Below are 18,457 nucleotides of genomic sequence, written 5' to 3' on the forward strand. Positions count from 1 at the left end.
CGAATTTTCTTTCTTTCTTCTGGCTTTAACCCTAAAGAATGGATTTATGAGTGTTAAAGAAAAATCTTTCTCCATAGCAATTAACCATCCTTTTGAAGACCCACAAAACCGCTTATTAGGCACTTTTGGAATACTTGACAGCATTTTTGAGCTCATCATTAGTAGCCTTCGTCTCAAGTTTCACGGTGAGGTCAGCCACAGAGACATCGACAGTTGGTATGCAGAAGGTCATTCCTGCCAGCTACGGTACCAACAGCCTACAAAAATCAAATCAGCTCTGTTTCTAGAATAAATAGCTGACTGTAAGTAGAGCCTCAGCCACGGCTTTTGTGTGCTTGACAGTAAAGTTTACTCTTCCTTTAAAATTGACTTGTAAATTAAAATATACTTAAATCTATTCAATCATATGATCATGATGTGCTTGCAAAGATATACAGATGAAATAACACGAGTTCAAAATTGTAATGTAATGATATATATATATATATATTAACCTGTCACCTCACATTCATCCTTTTGGAGCCATGTTTAATAGGTGCAAGCATCTGCTGGGGCCCGACCCGATCCCGAATTGGGCCCGGGCCCGACCCGATCCCGATTGATTTCAGTACCTTCGGTACAAACTTTGAAAAAACGTTGTCCCGTCCCGAATAAAATTTTCGATACCGGGCTCGGTATCAGTCAGTAACCGGCCCGTCCCGGCCCTACCAAATATAGGATATTAAACATTTTTCAATGACTGGGCTTCATGCTAAATGATCCTCACCAAATATAGGATATTAAACATTTTTAATGACTGGGCCTCATGCTAAATGATCCGCACCCAAACGGTGCGTTTTATCCATTCTGCAAAGCAGAAATGAAACAAAACGAAGCTTTGGGATTCTGAGATTTTAGGGGGAAAACTCTCGCTCAGATTCCGATCAATTTCCAGTGCTTCTCACCGGTCACCACTGCTGCTTCGAGCCCTCGGCCGGCGACACCTGGCTTCTCCTCCGGCTGCGGCTCAGACGGAGGAATACAAAAGGAGAAACTACGCCAACAATGTCACGGAGTACAACGGCGTCGTTAACTCCATCACTGCGCAGAGAAGGTTCTCTTTTCTCCTGAGGGACGTCGACGACGACATGACCGAGACACCTTCCACTCGCTCATTTTGGGGTCCATGAAAGGGGCTCGGTTGCAGGACGCGTTCTACTTCTCGGAGCAGATGAAATCCATGGGTTTGGTTCCTGATGTAGGCTTGCTTGCATCTCAGTTTTGGCTGAATTCCGATTTTCTGTGAATTGCATTTATGTGTGTGATCAATTCGTACAACATGTTGATTTCGGTGTGTGGGAAGTGCAAGAATTCGGAGCAGGCGATTCAGGTAGAGCTAGGGTTTGTTTATATGTGTTTTTTTTTGAAGCATTGGTTGTATGTAGGATGGAGAATTGATGGTTTGTTTTTCGGTTTTCGAAATCGAAGATTTTGGAGGAAATGAAGCCGATGGTGCAAACCTACATGTGTCTCCTCAATGCATGTGCAGCTGCTGGCCGTCTGGATCAAGTGTATGTTTCTACTTTTTGTGCTGTTATCGTTCACCATTAATGTTCATATTAGACCGTGGACTAGTGTTCAGTGGTTAAATTGTTTAAGTGTTAATCTGTCGTGTCTGCAAACTAATTGGGGTTAGGGAATGAATGTTGAAATTAACAATGCGATCTGCATCTGCTGGTATGCAATTGTCCGCGACATGACTGCTGCTGGTCTTGGGTTAAATAAGTTTTGCTATGCGGGACTTATAACTGCACTTAGGAACAAGACACCCTTACCAGATGATTATGCTGCCAAAGTAATTATTAAATTGTTGCCTGTGCTATCAGAATAATTGTTATTCTTGAAGTTTCTCTAATACTCTGCTTTTGTGGTAAGATTATAGAGTTTGTGGAGCGGTCAAAAGAGTGGTCATCGGTTGAAGCTTCAAGTGAAACCGCTCAAAATGTAATGACGGGGGTAACAAAACAGGAGTTGATTTTTGGTTTTTGTGATTACTGCCTCGTTTTCTTGGTGGTTCTTGTTTATTTGTTGATTTTTGTGATTACTTTTTCGTGTATGTGGAAAAAAAATGTAGATGTGCATGACAAACTAGCACTTTATGCCTGATCTGCCATTACATGGTTATGGTTCTTGAGTTTTTAGCAAAGTTGTCGCATCTTATGGATTCATACTTCTTGGCCTTTTAGTTTACTTTTTTATTTTTTATATTATTTTTTATCAAATAATCCAGAATGAAAAGTAGAAGGTCCGAAACTTCCTTGTTTTTCAAGTTCAACTGTTTATTGCAAGGATTGCCGAGTTTAATTATAGTTACCACCTATATTAGAATGCTTAATATGAGTACCTTTTCATTTCCACATGCCATAAAGATTGATTAATGGTCCTAGCGCACATAAAAAACCTCTGATTTTCAAGTTGTGTATTTCATTTGTTTACTACTGCTAGGTGATGGAAGCTCTTTTGGACATGCTAAAAAAGGATGGGAAATTTCCAGATACCTATATTGTGATTCAAACTATGAGGTAAGTACTTGTTGACAATTTTCTTAAGTTTCTATATAGTTTGATTTACTTTCATAGATGCAATGCATAGTACAAGCAAACTATTATGTTTATCTACTGAGATTATAAATGCCGTCGAGTTCGATTTGATTAAGAGTGCACTTAGTGTTTAATCAATTCTTTTTTGGTGACTTGGATTTCAGCATACATCAATCTATTTTGTGTTTAGTTTTTTATTATTATTATTATTATTATTATTTTTTTTTTTTTTTATTTTTTTTTTTATCAATGCTGTCCTTTCAATTCAGATGCTATTTGAACTGTAGGGATATTAATCGTGGTGTGCAAACACTTGAAGAATATTTGAAGTCAGGGAGGCCTCCTGTACCAGAACTCTACACAGTGAGTTTTGCAACAAAGACATTATCTTGAGTCAACATTTTGTTTCTTTATATACATTGTTCCATTGGTCTTGACTCTTAGACAAGCATCGAAGGTTAGAAATAATGTGCTCAGGTATGGACGATCTTATCTGCGATATGTCACCTTTCTTGTTGATCAGCTAATGTGAAACTTTTATTAGTTAATCACTGTAACCCGTACAATTTCTACCCCTAAATAAATATTCTCAATAATTTGTTCCCTAAAAAGTACCAGAGACTATCATAAGTTGCCCATTTTTTCCTGCCCACTAAATATTGCAGTATTGAAGTATGTTCTGACTAATTGGTCTGCGGTTTTGGCTTAATATCACTTAATATATTCTGATTCTAAGATTAGGCATTGCTGCCCAACACGATATAGTGTCATTTGTTCACTTTCACAGACAACATGAATGCTCTAATATGTGGCCTGTTCTTTACTGTAGATACTTGCGGAGGGCGCCATGATTGGATATACACCCAAGGGAATGCAAATCGCCCAAAAGGCATTGGTATGGTTGGGCATTGGAAGTGCCTTATTTCGTATAGCAGTGTTTTATATTTGAGATCATGGTTTCGTCCAATACTTATTATATGATCTTTTCCAATGCAGGAAGATATGAATTCCAGGAACTTCTACTTGCTCCCAAGACAAGGGACTGATCTTCTCCTTGCAGCTGCCGGTGAAAAGGGGTGCAGAGAATTCCTTTTACCTTCAGAGTTCTCTTTATTATTGTTATGTTTTTCCGTATAGAGTTAAATTCAATTTCAAAAAAGGATAAGAATGTTCTTTATCTGTCATGTTCTTATATGCATTTTCTTATGGTTCTGAGTATTTGGACTGTCTTACTATGAACTTCCATACTTTTTTTGCAGCCATAGCGCCCTTTGGTTTTTTATGAATGCTGTTTTGGGCCTCACGACTGGGCTTTATGCTAAATGATCCACATGCAAACGGTGCGTTTTATCCACTCCGCAAAGCAGAGATGAAACAAAACGAAGCAGAGGGGTTTGGGATTTTGAGGTTTTAGAGAGAAAACTCTCAGTTAGATTCAGCAACCATGACACTCCTTCGAGCCCTCGGCCGGAGACACCTGACTTCTTCTCGGGCTCCGGCTACTGCTCAGACGGAGGAATACAAGAGGAGAAACTACACCAACAATGTCACGGAGTACAACGGCGTCGTTAACTCCATCACTACACAGAGACGGTTCTCTTTTCTCCTGAGGGACGTCTATGACGACATGTCGCTCGACGGAGTCCAGCCGGACCGAGACACCTTCCACTCGCTCATTTTGGGTCCATGAAAGGGGCTCGCTTGCAGGACGCGTTCTACTTCACTGAGCAGATGAAATCCATGGGCTTGGTTCCTGATGTAGGTTTGCTTTTGCATGCTTGCATCTCGGATTTGGCTGAATCCCGATTTTCTGTGAGGTTTTATGTTTGTATGTGAATTGCATTTGTGTGTGTGATTTGTGGTGTGTAGGTCAATTCATACAATATGTTGATTTCGGTGTGTGGGAAGTGCAAGAACTCTGAGCAGGCGATTCAGGTAGAGCTAGGGTTTGTTTATATGTGTGTTTTTTTAAGTATTGGTTGTAGGATGGAGAATTGAAGGTTTGTCTTTTGGTTTTTGAATTCGAAGATTTTGGAGGAAATGAAGAAGTATAAAGTAAAGCCAATGGTGCAAACCTACATGTGTCTCCTCAATGCATGTGCAGCGGCTGGCCGTCTAGATCAAGTGTATGTTACTACTTTTTGTGCTGTTATCGTTCACCATTTTGTTTATGTGCTGTACATATTAGAACGAGGACTAGTGTTCAGTAGTTCAATGGTTGTAGTATTAATTTGCCGTGTCTGCAAACTAATTGGGGTTAGGGAATGAATGTTGAACGCATATTGGAATTAACAATGCGATCTGCATCTGCAGGTATGCAATTGTCCGTGAGCTTGACCGCTGCTGGTCTTGGGTTAAACAAATTTTGCTAGCGGGACTTATAACTGCACTGAGGAACAAGACACCCTTACCAGATGATTATGCCGCCAAAGTAATTATTAAATTGTTGCCTGTGCTATAAGTAAGCTCTGATTTTGTTATTCTTGAAGTTTCTCTAATATTCTGCTTTTGTGGTAAGATTAGAGAGTTTGTGGAGCGGTCAAAAGAGTGGTCATCGGTTGAAGCTTCAAGTGAAACCGCTCAAAATGTAATGACGGGGGTAACAGAAGAGGAGTTGTATAACATGCCAACAGCTGAGTATGTTAATAGGCGTGGATTTTTGAATAGGGCACTAACTGTGTATCATGTTGCATTTCATGCTTGAGCGGACCTTTGAAATGTTGAGGTACTATTTTATATCTCTGTTATCTCAGTTCAATTTTTGTAGAGAAACCAATTTATACTTTGTACCTGCATTTTTTTCTTGGCAGTTGTTGATTTGTTGATCTTTGTGGAAAAACATGAATCTATGCATGACAAGCTAGCACTTTATGGTTGAACTGCCATTACACGGTTCTTGAGTTTTTAGCAAAGTTGTCGCATCTCATGGATTCATACTCCTTAGCCTTTTAGTTTGCTTTTTTCTTTTATATATTATTTTTTATCAAATAATCCACAATGAAAAGTAGAAGGTCTGAAACTTCCTTGTTTTTCAAGTTCAACATTTATTGCAAGGATTGCTGAGTTTAGTGATAGTTACCACCTATATTAGAATGCTTAATATGATTACCTTTTCATTTCCGCTTTCAATAAAGATTGATTAATGGTCCTAGCACACATATAAAAAACCTCTGATTTTCAAGTTGTGTATGTCATTTGTTTACTACTGCTAGGTGATGGAAGCTCTTTTGGACATGCTAAAAAAGGATGGGAAATTTCCAGATACCTATATTGTGATTCAAACTATGAGGTAAGTACTTGTTGACGATTTTCTTTAAGTTTCTATATAGTTTGATTTACTTTCATAGATGCAATGCATAGTACAAGCAAACTATTATGTTTATCTACTGAGATTATATATGCCTTCGAGTTCGATTTGATTAAGAGTGCACTTAGTGTTTAATCAATTCTTTTTTGGTGACTTGGATTTCAACATACATCAATCTATTTTTCTGTTTAAGTTTTTTTCAACGCTGTCCTTTCTATATAGATGCTACTTGAACTGCAGGGATATTGATTGTGGTTGGCAAACGCTTGATGAATATCTGAAGTCAGGAAGGCCTCCTGTACCAGAACTCTATAGTGTGAGTTTTGCAACAAAGACATTATCTTGAGTCAACACTTGATTTCTTTATATACATTGTTCCATTGGTCTTGACTCTTAGACAAACATTGAAGGTTAGAAATAATGTGCTCAGGTGTGGACAATTTATCTGCAATATATCACCTTTGTTGTTGATTAGCTAATGTGAAGCTTTTATTAGTCAGATTTATCACTTGTAACCCCTAAAATGTCTCCCACTAAATAAATATTCTACTAATTTGTATCTCAAGACTTTGTTCCCTAAAAAGTATAGTGAACACATCTGCAACAGAAACTATTGTAATTTGCCCATTTTTTCCTGCCCACTAAATATTGCAGTGTTGAAGTATGTTCTGACTAATTGGTTTGCGATTTTGGCTTATTATCACTTAATATATTCTGATTCTAGGATTAGGCATTGCTGCCCAACATGATATTGTGTCTTTTGTTCACTTTCACAGACAATATGAATGCTCTAATATCTGGCCTGTTATTTACTGTAGACACTTGCAGAGGGCGCCATGATTGGCTATACTCCTAAGGGAATGCAAATTGCCCAAAAGGCATTGGTATGGTTGGGGAATGGAAGCGCCTTATTTCGTATAGCAGTGTTTTATATTTTAGATCTTGGTTTCATCCATTACTTATTCTATGATTTTTTCCAATGCAGGAAGATATGAATTCCAGGAACTTTTACTTGCTCCTCCCAAGACAAGGGACTGATCTTCTCCTTGCAGCTGCCGGTGAAAAGGTATGCAAAGAATTCCTTTTAACTTCAGAGTTCTCTTTATTACTGTTATGTTTTTCCATATAGAGTTATATTCAGTTTCAAAAAAGGATACGAATGTTCTTTATCTGTCATGTTCTTATATGCATTTTCTTCTAGTTTCAAGTCTTTGGACTGTCTTACTGTGAACCTTCCATACTTTTTTGCAGACTGGAGGTTATACTACCGCAAACTATATATGGGACTTGATGCAAGCTCGTAAAGTAACTCCTCAACTTCCTGCAGTGGAAGCATATTACAATGGCTTGAAAGTGAGTCTCCCTTGAGTATTCATCCCTGATTATAATATGTAGTAATAGTTTGGATACAAATGCACAGACAGTAGCAGGTGGACTGCAAACCCCGCTTAAGTTTTTATATGAACAATCTATTACTGCCTTGCTATAAGAGTCTTGTGTTAGTCTATGGTGTGTTCATGCTCTGGAATATTATCATACAAACTTGCATATTAATATTATTCAGAAATTTATGAAAGAAAAGTTATTTGTTATTTCCTGTCTCTTGGTTGTGTTTCAGTACATCATGGATTTGAATCAGTTATTACGATTGTGTGATGCCATTTTAAGTAGAACCCAATCCTTGCATATAATGTCTAACCCCAAAGTTCAAACTACAACAGAGGCACTGGGGGAATGTTCACTTGGTGCCTTTTGGAATAAAGTCCTGTGGTTTAAAAAAGCTTCAAATTTAAATTGATCATATGCTTATGAACCTGGGTATCGCACAATTGCCGTTAGGATAAATTGTAGTAGTAAATACTCGTCTTGGTTTCTCTGATATGATTTTGAGTTCAATATAGTTTTTGCGTTCATTGAACTCCGTTTTTCAATTTATACATTTAAGCTTTGCTTGTACATCAAAATGAGCTGGGTCTTTTCATTTATGTCATTTTTGACAATTGCTTCCTTTGTTTATGTAATTGCAGGAACGTGAGATTCCCGCTGACGATCCACGACTTGTATTGGTTAAGCGTACTTATGAAAACCTTTCTTCGAGATTCAGAGGACGAGGACCAAATTAAAAGATGATGAAAGTCTCCAATGACTAGTCGCCATGGTTTGTTCACTTGTTGTCGTTGAACTGACATGATGACATCATTGATGTTTATAAGGGAAAAAGACATTCATACGTGTTGGCTAAATGAATCTCGAGTCAGTGGTGTGGATACTTTGTATGTAAACATACATTCAAGGCCATCGTGGTTAGGGGTGTGTTAAGAGTTTACATGTTGCGGCCCTTGGGCACCTCTTCCGGCAAAATGAGGGTGCACGATGATCAAGATTAATGTGTTTAAGAGTTTAGATGTTACATACCAAACTCGATTAAGATTAGGAAAGTTGAAAAATATAAGAGCATCTCCAACAATGATAGCCATTTGCATAGATATAAGGACATTTGAGATACTCCTTCCCACATATGAAGTTCGAGAAGGGAAAATGGATAGCTTCCAGGTCGAGGAAAGCGGTTCTGTTGGATCTCTACCATGTAAGAGGCAGCAACGATCGAGTGAAGGAAGTAATGAGCAGGAAACTACAAGTGCTCCCGTAGTCATGGCTAGGCCATGTAGTGAGGCCAAAGGCCACACTGGCTATTTGACATTTGCAAGGCTCAAATGCCTTTCATAAAGTATGCATTTTGATTCAGCGTATTTAGTTATGAGATCTAGAGTCTGATTATTCTTATGTTATGTAAGGGAAATTCCCCAAAATAGTTGGGATAACCTTTTGCTGTTGTAAGGGGAATTCTTTTGATCATTGATCAAAAAATTTTGAACGAACTCCAATTCAGTATCTTAGTCAATGATAATATTTTAAGATATGAATAGGATAAATGAAACTAAAATTTGTGGATTGTGGAAGATTATCTATAGAAGCTAAAGAAATCAGCCTCAAAATTGGAGCATTAAATGCCACTTGTTTGTCCAAGCAAAATTTAGTACACAGAATGCCAAATCCATGTCGTCCATTCATTCAGCTGCTGCGTTTTGAGATTTGAAGCTTAACAAGTGGTCGTTTTCAGTTTTGCACTCATGCAACGTTAAAACTTGAAACTTCAGCTTCTTTCACTCTTTGCTTGCTTTCCATTCCCAGCAATAGAGATGCAGAGCAGTGCCATTGCTCTGTCCATAAGGTTGGGGGAAGAGAATCTAAACCGAATAATTATGGATATTCAATCCTAATTCTTCTTCCAAAACAGATATCCCAATATTAAGGGGGTGAGATTATGTTATACCAAATTGGAGCCCTCCCTGAATAGCAAGATATCCCACATTCAATGGAATAGCTATAGATTTCTAGCTGTACAGGCAATAAATGGATTTGGATCCTCGTCAGCATAAGTATATATGCGCACTGCATTGCCCTTATAAAAGTAAAACGTTGGGAATCGTAACCCTAGGTTCTCTGTCGAAATTAGGGTTTAGGGGTATATGCAATGGCGTGGTGTAGACGGCGGTGTATTGCGATGTTGGGAGATTTTGCAACTAGAAAAACAGCGGCGGCAGCAACGTCAACGATAGCAAGCAACTGGGAGAAGGAGACGAAGAAAATTAGCATGGTTTCTGAATTAATCAGAAGAAATTCTACTACTTTATCACCACTTATGGCGGAGGAGAAAGACAAGAAAGGAACCATGAAAGAAGAAATATTGAAGAGTAAGTCTCTCTACTTGTGTTTTGAGGAGCAGATAACTTGTTGTAACATTGCTCTAAACTTTAAGTCTCTCCCTGCTTTGATTTGAGACTTACTCTTCAAGTTATCTGCTCCTCAGTAACTTGAAGAGTATGTTAGAGTTTACAGCAAGTTTTGAGGAGCAGATAACTTGTTGTAACATTGCCCTAAACCCTAGGATCACGAGTTCAACCCTTATTGGCGCTTATGTGATCTAACTATATATTGTTTGAGAGTTAATTATACGTGTTTATGTTTTATATTCAAGATCATACTCTTGACTTCTAAATGGATGCATGCTTCTTAGTTACTTTAATTTATTAATTTGTTTACGTGGTCACGTAATGTTGAAACTTCATCATCATCATCATGATCTGCCAAACATCTCAAACTTGAAAATTGTTCCCTAAAGTCTGTCATTGTTTTTTGCAAGGCTCTTAGTGTTGGCTTATTAGCCTTCGCAGAAGCCCAAATTATCTTTGATAGCTACTCAATCATAATCTAAACCAAAAACATAAAACAAACTATATACTATGTGGGTTTCGTATATATAGAATGATGATACTCATTGACAATGAAAATAACTAAGTAATTAACCGTTACTTTAACTCTTTCTGTGATCTGCCGCGGGCTTTAGGGTTTTATTAATATCAGTAAATGATTCAAGGATCCATTTATTTAAGCATAAACCAGTGTTAAATCACTAAGCAGAACCTTTCAATTGGGGTGAGCCTTGAGTAAAACACTATGAGCGTTGAGCGGAATGATTAAATGGAGCGTTGTTTGCAACCAAATATGTACATATATATTTACGATTAGGATTGCAAGTAGTTAGCAATTCAAAAAAAAAAAAAAATTACAGATTGAAATACGACAAAGGATTGCAGTGATGTTGCAATCCTAAAAATAAAAAGAAAGATACCGACATGTAAAGAGCAAATAAAAGAATATCAAGACAGGTGAAATCGAATTCCCACCCCATTTCTAAAACCTCCATGTCGAATCCCGAGCTGTAAACTCTCTAAACTTTAAGCCTCAACTTGTTTTACACAACTTCACCGTATCAGTTCTATTCAGAGACTTTACTGGCAAACAGCTTTTGGCACGTTTTCTACTTCTTCTTCCTCTTTCAATGCTGAAATCCCTGCCTCCTTCCTTTCCTCAAACCGAAGTCATGATAGTTTGAAGGTCAGGGCTGCTCAGGCTGCTGCTCCGGGGCCAGAGAGTGCCGGGGAGGCTTCAGAATCAAGTGGATTGGCTCGAACTTTGCAGCGTTATTTTTAGCTTTGATTTGTTTATTTTGTTTAACTTTTTCACCACTCAATTTAAGTCTCATTGAGAAATTTGAAGCAGGTTAGAGGAATTCGCTCGAGGTGATTTGTATTTCCTATCACCAATGATTTTCCTTTTCGTGGTTTATACATGGATATCTATGAATGTTTTTAAGTACGATGTGAGGATCATAAGTTCATAACATATGGGACTGTTTAGACAATATCATTTATCTTAATATGGTTCTCATTATGAAACACTGTTTGCTGCTCCTGTAGGTTATGTGAAATTTGGACATAACAGAGAAGACAATGGAGTAGTGCATCATGAATGGGCCTCCGCAGCTCAGTGAGTTCATTAGCTTTTGAACAACCATTCGATTAGCTTTGGAAAAGGTTGAAGAAGGCAGAGGACCTTGGTAAGTGTTAGTTTCTCAATTTTGAATTATGTCCTATCAAACACTAATTGTGAATACAAGATGAAGATGAATTTGCCTTCATTTACATTCATGAACTTCTATATATACCCTTTGATCATCTGCAATAGGTGGTAGTGATCTCCCTGTATTTAGTTACATGAAGTTATGGTAGCGATTTCTTTGCTGATTTTTATGGCACGTATGATGACTTTCAATGGAAACTGACATATTTTTTTTTCTTTTCATGTTTATGATTTTATCTGATTGTTTAGATGATGGCCTGAAACAGAATTGATTTTCATTTTCAATGTTGGCATATTTTTATTCATCAATTCCTTTCAAATCTGTTTTCGGAACAAAGTCTTTACTTTATGCTTATATATTATACATGCTCATCTCATTTACATTGGTTTTGCTGTATGATGCGTACTTGATTATCTCTGCCTTTTAGTACGTTGATGCTCTCTATCAAATTGCTATTCACTCCCATTTATTGTCAATCTCAATTTTCACTTCGTTGCCTCTTGCTTCTGCTGAACTGAGTTACAAGGGGCAAGGATTTGGATAGTATATTTTTTTTTACTGTTATTATATGTAAAGTGCTGAGTATGCAGGTTATCTGCATTGAATTTTATATGCTCGATTTATAGATGGTTGCTTAGAAATTGAAAGAATGCCGCTGCATTAGTTTGGTTGCAACAAGGAAGATGCTAACCGTGTTCCTTTTTAGGTTTACAGTTAAACAGAGCCATAGACCTCGGTGAGAATAACAGTCATATACCATAGGATGAGAAAGGAAGATTTACAAGTAGCAGCAGATGGAAGGTCAGAAAAATTGAAGAAGAGCTGTTAGTGGTAGTAGCAAAGATCATATTGTCAGTATTGGCGCGTGGGTTTCTGCTGGTGTTCTCACATCTCTATGAGCAACTGATATTGAGGCCTAAAGGGCTAAGATCAAAGCTCCAAGAGCAAGAAATTAGAGGGCGCGCGTCCTCCATTCCTCTTGGGGAATATCCTTGCATAACGCCTTCAAAGCAAGGTCCACTCAACAGCAACAAAGACTACAGATCTTTAAAAGCCTCAGCATGGTGATCGTCATGTACCTTCTATTTGTCACCAATGACCTTCAAAAATCTTCCCCCACAGAGTGAAGAAGTGAATATGGTACGTGTGTATACTATTATGCATTAGTTCATATATTATGCCAAGGACAATTAATTGATTATTATAGATTATTTATTTATTACGTTGTATTGTTTTAGTTTCTGTAAAGTTTCTAATCATATACTTGAATTTTGTAATTGTGCGTAGAAATGCATGAGTTCAAAAAAGTATATTCCAGTACTGAAGTAGATGTTGAGACCTTTCGGCTCTTGCTCAAGCATGAAAAACTTTCCTGCATTAGCCCAGGTGAACTAATAAAATTACAGTCAACTCATACATCATATAACCTACATATTTCTTTAATTTGTTTCTTTTCAAAATTTAAATGCTCTAGGTCCTGTCTGTATTGGCCTTTTCCACAAAAAAAGGAGAATCATTTGTTACAATAGAAGGGTCGTTATATGCAATTTATTGTTTTTTGGGTTTGATTTGATGGCTTTCTGTCTTTGCTTTGTTTCACATGTCAGTATGTCACACAGTTTCCACTTCTGTCGGGACTGCGGAGGCTTTACCTTTTTTTTTAATATATATATATTTTATTTTTTTTATTTTTTTAAGGAGCTCTACTTTGAATATGTAGAAACCTATAATCCGACTGCATGATTTTCTGAATGGAGTTGGAGACATTCGAGCACGGCACGAAATTCTATTGTAGAATCACAATCACCCTCAGTGCCCACAACAATGTAGCTGCTAGCAGCGGTGAAGAGTTCTTGGACAATTGAAGAAGTTCGTATAAGCTTGAAGTGTTCTTCAATTATTGCGTACTTCATGGCTAGTAGGAGGCAATTGCCACTCTACAAAGCATGAAGGTGACGACATTTCAGGTCAATACACAAATGACCCTTGGGGTTGTACGAAATGTTAACCGAACATTTGAAGGATCTGTTTGAAAATAAGAACCTCACTAATTGATTACTATTAGTTGTTCGGAAAGAAATAACTTGATATTTGTTATACAACCTAAATACAGTTATACTATTCGCAACAACCTTCCGTTTTTATTTAATCACATCTTAGTTATATTTGCTAATCAAACGCTTAAAAAACATATGAAATTTAACAAATATAATGCAGAAATGCTTCCCCGCAGCATTGACTCATTCCTAGTTAGAAAGGATCACTTGCTGAAGTTGGAGTTGCACATTAAGTAATTGATCTTTAACCGACTTAATCTGTCTAAAAAGATTATTATTTTGATTTTTCTGCCAAAGTGTAAGAGCATAATACAATTACGAATGCGAATGCAAAAAGCATTGGATTCCTCTCCCGAAAATACTACCGGATAACGTGCATGCATGTGCTGCGGTGGCCTACAAATGGCAGGCATGCCATACCATTGAAGGGACATCAGTCAGGACAACAGACCGATCACTATATAAAGTTCCCATTTTTTATATTTTTCATTTTAACATTTTTTATTAAATTCAAAAGACAATCACAGCCCCCGCAAATCACGCAGTCACATTTCCTTTTACGTTAATTCTCGATGAAAGCGACTGTGATTAAATGTGCATTTCTATTATGTAAACTGTACATTCAATATTTGATTTTTGTATGTCAGTTAAATTATTATTTTGTTTTATTGATTATTGTGACTCTCAAAAACGATTGTATTAAATCTGCATTTTCGATTTTCTAAATATATAAAATAATTTACAAATGTAAAAGTTTTTGGTGAAAATTGGGTGTGAGATTAAATGTGCACAAGAAATGGAGTAATGGACTAGTGTATTGAAGGGTTCTCGTTTCTTCACGCAATTGCCAAAATAAAAACAGTAATTGTCAATGAAAAATATGGGGTCATTTGGAGCCTAGGTGTGATGAGAGTTTGAAGTGACCCCTTTCAACCCCTAGGGTTCCCCATAACATGTGCATCCTCAAAAAGAAAATAATTTAGCGCAGGACCATATCGTAATAATCAACTGCCTTTATTGGCTTGGACCTAATGGCATGCCCCATGACAACCCACTAAGCTTGTCATCGAAAAAAGCCACCCACTAAACTTTAAAAAGTTGAAGGGTTCCCATTTCTCCACGCAATACCCTCAATAAAATAAAAACAATAATTGTTATGTAAACAATGAAAAAGGCCGTATCGAAACCAGCAAAAAAATTAGAAAATAATAATAATTTGAAATATTCGGAACACGTCTCTTCACATCATCACACTATTACCCATAATTACCAGGAATATCGTAAAAATTGTTGTTGAAATTAACCGTCTTTATTGGCAAGTGGAACTAACACCCACCACCCAATAAGTTTAGGCCTGCATGAGCTTGACTTGTCTTTTTGAGTAGTCACAGTCACCATTTTCAAACAAATTGACTAGCTAATTTTTACCATCCGTTGCGGTGTTTGTTGTTCGTGCCTTGAAATAACACCAAAGGGCAAAGCCCGAGAAAGAAAAGATATTTAAAAAAAAAAAAGAGAGAGAGAGAGAGTGAATTCCAGGGGTTCAAGTGAAATCCCTTCAAAGGAAGATATTTCATACGCAGTGTGGGTGGGTGGGTGCATGTGAGAAACTTGTGCCTCTTTGTGCCTGAAGTGCTATGCGTTGATCTATATTGCTGCCATGCGTTGTGACGCTGCGTGTTTCTGGAACTTGACAAAGATGGTTCAAGGTATAGCATATCTATCTTCACTAAAATTTTTGGTCGCTACTCTTATTTCACATACCTACTAACCCTAAAATATACCTTAATTCACTTGCCCTTACTATTTTTTATTTTTTTCTTTTATTTAGACTGCGATGGAGGTTTCCGTGGCGGACGATCTCGGGAGTCCCGGATTCATGGGAGGTCGCCGGTGTCTCCAAAGACGAGGATCCCATGCCCTAGCAAGACCTGGACGACGCGTCGTCTTTGGTTTCCTCAAATCATATCAACCGGTTCACATGAAACCCTAAAGGTATTGTAAGCCCAACCAAGCCCCGAAACTGCCTGTCCAGAAATCCCAACCAAGCCCAGAAACTACCTGTCCAGAAATCCCAAAAATAAAAATAAAATTACCTGTCCAGAAATCCCATCCAAGCGCAGAAACTACCCGACTCGAAATCCCATCCAAGCCCAGAAACTACCCGACTCGAAATCCCATCCAAGCCCAGAAACTAACTGACCATGAAGCCCAAGCCCCATGTGGTCGCTACTGTCATTGTTAGTCCAAGCCCAAGTTCGCCCCGAACACAGAAAGCCACCACCTATTTAATGTCCCCCCAACCCTAGGCGAGTTCTTCTCCGCAGCCCTAACCATTAACCATGGGAAAGAAAAAGGTGAACAAGGTGGTGCTGCTTGGAAAGCTAATTTCTAGATGCCGAACCGTCTTCGTCTTGGATCTGGAACGGCAGCGTGAATGGAAACGTTTACTCCTTCGTCGGAGGTTTCCATCATTCGGGCTGGTGGGTGCTTCTTCGTCGGAAAAATAGTACCATGAAAAGATTAATGATCAAGTCTTTTCATGGTACTATTTTTTCCGATGAAGAAGCACCCACCAGCTCCGAATGATGGAAACCTCCGATGAAGAAGCACCCACCAGTTCCTAAACCCTAAACCCTAAAATAGTACCATGAAAAGATTAATGATCGAGCATACGGAGGCGCATCCTACCTCAGCATTAGTTGCACTGGTTCCATATATCTATGTAAGGGTTTTGTTGATTCAATTCATTTCTTCCTGTTTATTACTTGTGGATTGATCAATACTAGGTGTTTTATTTAGGATTGCATAATTTTTTTTCCAACTTCTGATTTAAAGTTCCTAGGAAGAAATTGTAGGCAAATTGAAATTATAAAGGCATGCCCAGACCTCGTTTTCAATTTGTGAGTTTGAATAACACTATGATTTATTTGCAGATGTTTTTTTTTTGTTTTTTAATTGCAGAGGTTAGTCAAACCAAAACGTATGCATTGAGCTCCTAGAGATTATAAATACTTTCAAAGCAATGCTTTAGATTCGTTAATATATCAAGTTTCACTGCTTTATCTATTTATTTTTTAAAATGAGCTAAGAACACAACCCACACCAAAAACAAAAAGAGAAGAATAGTTCTTGATATCAGTACCAGAGAACTTATTCGTGATTACTAGTGATTTTCTATATGTAGTTTGCATGTTTAAGGTTACCTTAGTTTAGTAGCTTGGAGTTTGTAGTGTCAAATACAAATTCAATTTATGTGTTGTTAATTACTCTTTCTCTGCTGTGTCACCAATGAATTGGTTTTTGATGTTTTCATTTTATTGATTTTAAGTGAGTAACTCTCTCCAACTATTATAGTGACATTTTAACACAGTGATAGTAGCTTTCTATTCCTATATTAATATATTTTCAAACTAATGTCAGTAGTTTTTTTATTTTGCATTTTGATTGATTTCAAGTCAGTAGCTTTATATAGTTTTTATAGTGGTTTTTCAACACAGTGATAGTAGCTTTCTATCCCTATGTTAATTTTTTTTTTTTTGGTTATTAGAAAATGCATGTATGGCTTATCACTATCAGTTTGTGTTTCTCATTTGGCAAATCACCAACCAAGCATCTTCCATGTTGACATATTGTAGCATATCTATCACTTGGCCATACTCCCTGGAGAAAATATGATTGTAAAATCAGTATTTGATTTTGGTTTTTTTTTTTTCTAATTGATTCTAGGGTGAAACTGCTTTGCTCTTCACATCTGAACACTGGGAGATGATGGATGATATCCTGCGTACTGAGTTTTTTCTCGCTCCCCATGCTGCTGTTTTGGAAGGCTCTCATGGCCTCTTAACTGGCACTGAATTGCAGGAGTATTGGGTTAGTGAATAGAATTTCTTTAATCTGATATGGGGTAATTTTGGGTTAGGTTATATTGCGTTCTGACATGTTATCTTTTTTAATATAGGACAAGCGTAAGATTTCTTCCAGTGATCTTCCTTCCAGTCGTGTGAGGGATGTTGTTGCTCGTGGTATGGTATATGTGTGTTTTATTCGTTTTTTTTTTATATCTGCTGTTAATTTTTCTCTTATCGTTCGTACTTTTTTTTTCTGGGGATTTGAGTATGTTTGTTTTTATCTTTGTGAGGCATATGAGTCTCCCAACCTGCCTTTGGAAGACCTGATTGATTATTTGCTATTGCTTTTTTATTGTAAACAATCTTTGCTCTGACCTCTCCCCTACCTTTCTAAACCTTGAATTAATTATGTGTAGTCTAAGTTACGGTTATTAGACAGAAAGAAAAGAGTGATACCAACGTACGGCTTGGTGTCGTATAACTATGATTTTCTGTTAATTGGAGTCTTCAACTTAGTAGTTTGTTTTCAAATTGGTCCCATTTGTAGTCTCCTTTGAAGACAGAAAGAAAAGAGTGATACCAATGTACGGCTTGGTGTCGTATAACTATGATTTTCTGTTGATTGGAGTCGTCAGCTTTTTGTACCCCCCCCATCCCGTATAAGAGATAATGTAGGGTCTAGTCAGTTTGGTTGCTTGTCTTTTTAGCTACCCTATCATGTTCGTACTGTGTATCAGGTTTGGTTATGCTTATTCAATAGAGTTTTGTGGTATTGTTTAATATTTTGCAGCATCTGAGGTGGTGAATCAATTGGCCACTGGCTTTGAATTGTCGGCCTCTGGGGAAGAGAAAGAGTGGGAAGGTTTGGAGGATTCGACACCGGATTGGATTTCGGATGTTATTGATATGACTAATGAAGAGCTGGAAGTTTGGTTTGGATACAGAGAGAATCAGCTTTCAATGGGTGTTTGGTTTCTCTGGAATTTTGATTTTGCTTGGACTTTTAATGGGTGTCAGCTTTGAATTGTCCCTTGGAAATGACAGAGAGACCAAACTTGAGTGGGATTAGGAAAGTTGAGGAAGAATAACCCAACGAGAAACCAAACAACCCATTCAAAGCTGATTCTCTCTGTATCCAAACCAAACTTTCAGCTCTTCATTAGTCATATCAATAACAT

At 37.5% G+C, this 18,457-nt stretch overlaps 2 protein-coding genes, 2 long non-coding RNA genes and 1 pseudogene across 6 annotated transcripts; all 5 read left to right on the forward strand.

Annotated features, from left to right (window-relative positions):
• Positions 1-822: 822 nt before the first annotated feature.
• Positions 823-3,648, forward strand: LOC133726654 (pentatricopeptide repeat-containing protein At4g35850, mitochondrial-like). The gene is made up of 8 exons (XM_062154248.1): positions 823-1,369; positions 1,468-1,550; positions 1,676-1,834; positions 1,915-1,983; positions 2,485-2,561; positions 2,867-3,056; positions 3,409-3,474; positions 3,576-3,648. Exons 2-6 carry the CDS (start codon positions 1,521-1,523, stop codon positions 2,970-2,972), a joined length of 441 nt encoding a protein of 146 aa, XP_062010232.1. The 5' UTR covers positions 823-1,369; positions 1,468-1,520; the 3' UTR covers positions 2,973-3,056; positions 3,409-3,474; positions 3,576-3,648.
• Positions 3,649-3,657: 9 nt separating this feature from the next.
• Positions 3,658-8,765, forward strand: LOC133726653 (pentatricopeptide repeat-containing protein At4g35850, mitochondrial-like; annotated as a pseudogene).
• A 1,832-nt stretch (positions 8,766-10,597) lies between these two features.
• Positions 10,598-13,520, forward strand: LOC133707021 (uncharacterized). Of its 3 annotated transcripts, none has more exons than XR_009844867.1 (5): positions 10,598-11,030; positions 11,208-11,347; positions 12,078-12,511; positions 12,659-12,757; positions 13,092-13,520. It is a non-coding gene; the product is annotated as an uncharacterized LOC133707021 (long non-coding RNA). The 3 variants fall into 3 exon arrangements; XR_009844869.1 differs by having other exon boundaries at positions 12,086-12,511; XR_009844870.1 differs by lacking the exon at positions 12,659-12,757.
• Positions 13,521-14,677: 1,157 nt separating this feature from the next.
• LOC133726656 (uncharacterized) lies at positions 14,678-15,434 on the forward strand. The gene is made up of 2 exons (XR_009854900.1): positions 14,678-15,137; positions 15,260-15,434. It is a non-coding gene; the product is annotated as an uncharacterized LOC133726656 (long non-coding RNA).
• A 531-nt stretch (positions 15,435-15,965) lies between these two features.
• On the forward strand, positions 15,966-18,052 carry LOC133726655 (uncharacterized). Its single transcript, XM_062154249.1, has 3 exons — positions 15,966-16,153; positions 17,158-17,301; positions 17,390-18,052. Exons 1-3 carry the CDS (start codon positions 16,079-16,081, stop codon positions 17,651-17,653), a joined length of 483 nt encoding a protein of 160 aa, XP_062010233.1. The 5' UTR covers positions 15,966-16,078; the 3' UTR covers positions 17,654-18,052.
• The last annotated feature ends 405 nt before the right edge of the window (positions 18,053-18,457 follow it).

This window comes from Rosa rugosa, chromosome 1 (genome assembly GCF_958449725.1).
Source record: "Rosa rugosa chromosome 1, drRosRugo1.1, whole genome shotgun sequence".
NCBI classification, from domain to species: domain Eukaryota; kingdom Viridiplantae; phylum Streptophyta; class Magnoliopsida; order Rosales; family Rosaceae; genus Rosa; species Rosa rugosa.

Excerpts from the sequence above, each read along its gene's own strand:
- LOC133726654 (XM_062154248.1), top strand. The coding sequence starts at position 1,521 with ATGTGCAGCTGCTGGCCGTCTGGATCAAGT. Across the intron at positions 1,551-1,675 it reads GCTGGCCGTCTGGATCAAGT|GGAATGAATGTTGAAATTAA; the intron begins GTATGTTTCTAC and ends AATTGGGGTTAG. Across the intron at positions 1,835-1,914 it reads CAGATGATTATGCTGCCAAA|ATTATAGAGTTTGTGGAGCG; the intron begins GTAATTATTAAA and ends TTTTGTGGTAAG.
- LOC133726655 (XM_062154249.1), top strand. The coding sequence starts at position 16,079 with ATGAAAAGATTAATGATCGAGCATACGGAGGCGCATCCTACCTCAGCA. Across the intron at positions 16,154-17,157 it reads CACTGGTTCCATATATCTAT|GGTGAAACTGCTTTGCTCTT; the intron begins GTAAGGGTTTTG and ends AATTGATTCTAG. Across the intron at positions 17,302-17,389 it reads CTGAATTGCAGGAGTATTGG|GACAAGCGTAAGATTTCTTC; the intron begins GTTAGTGAATAG and ends TTTTTAATATAG.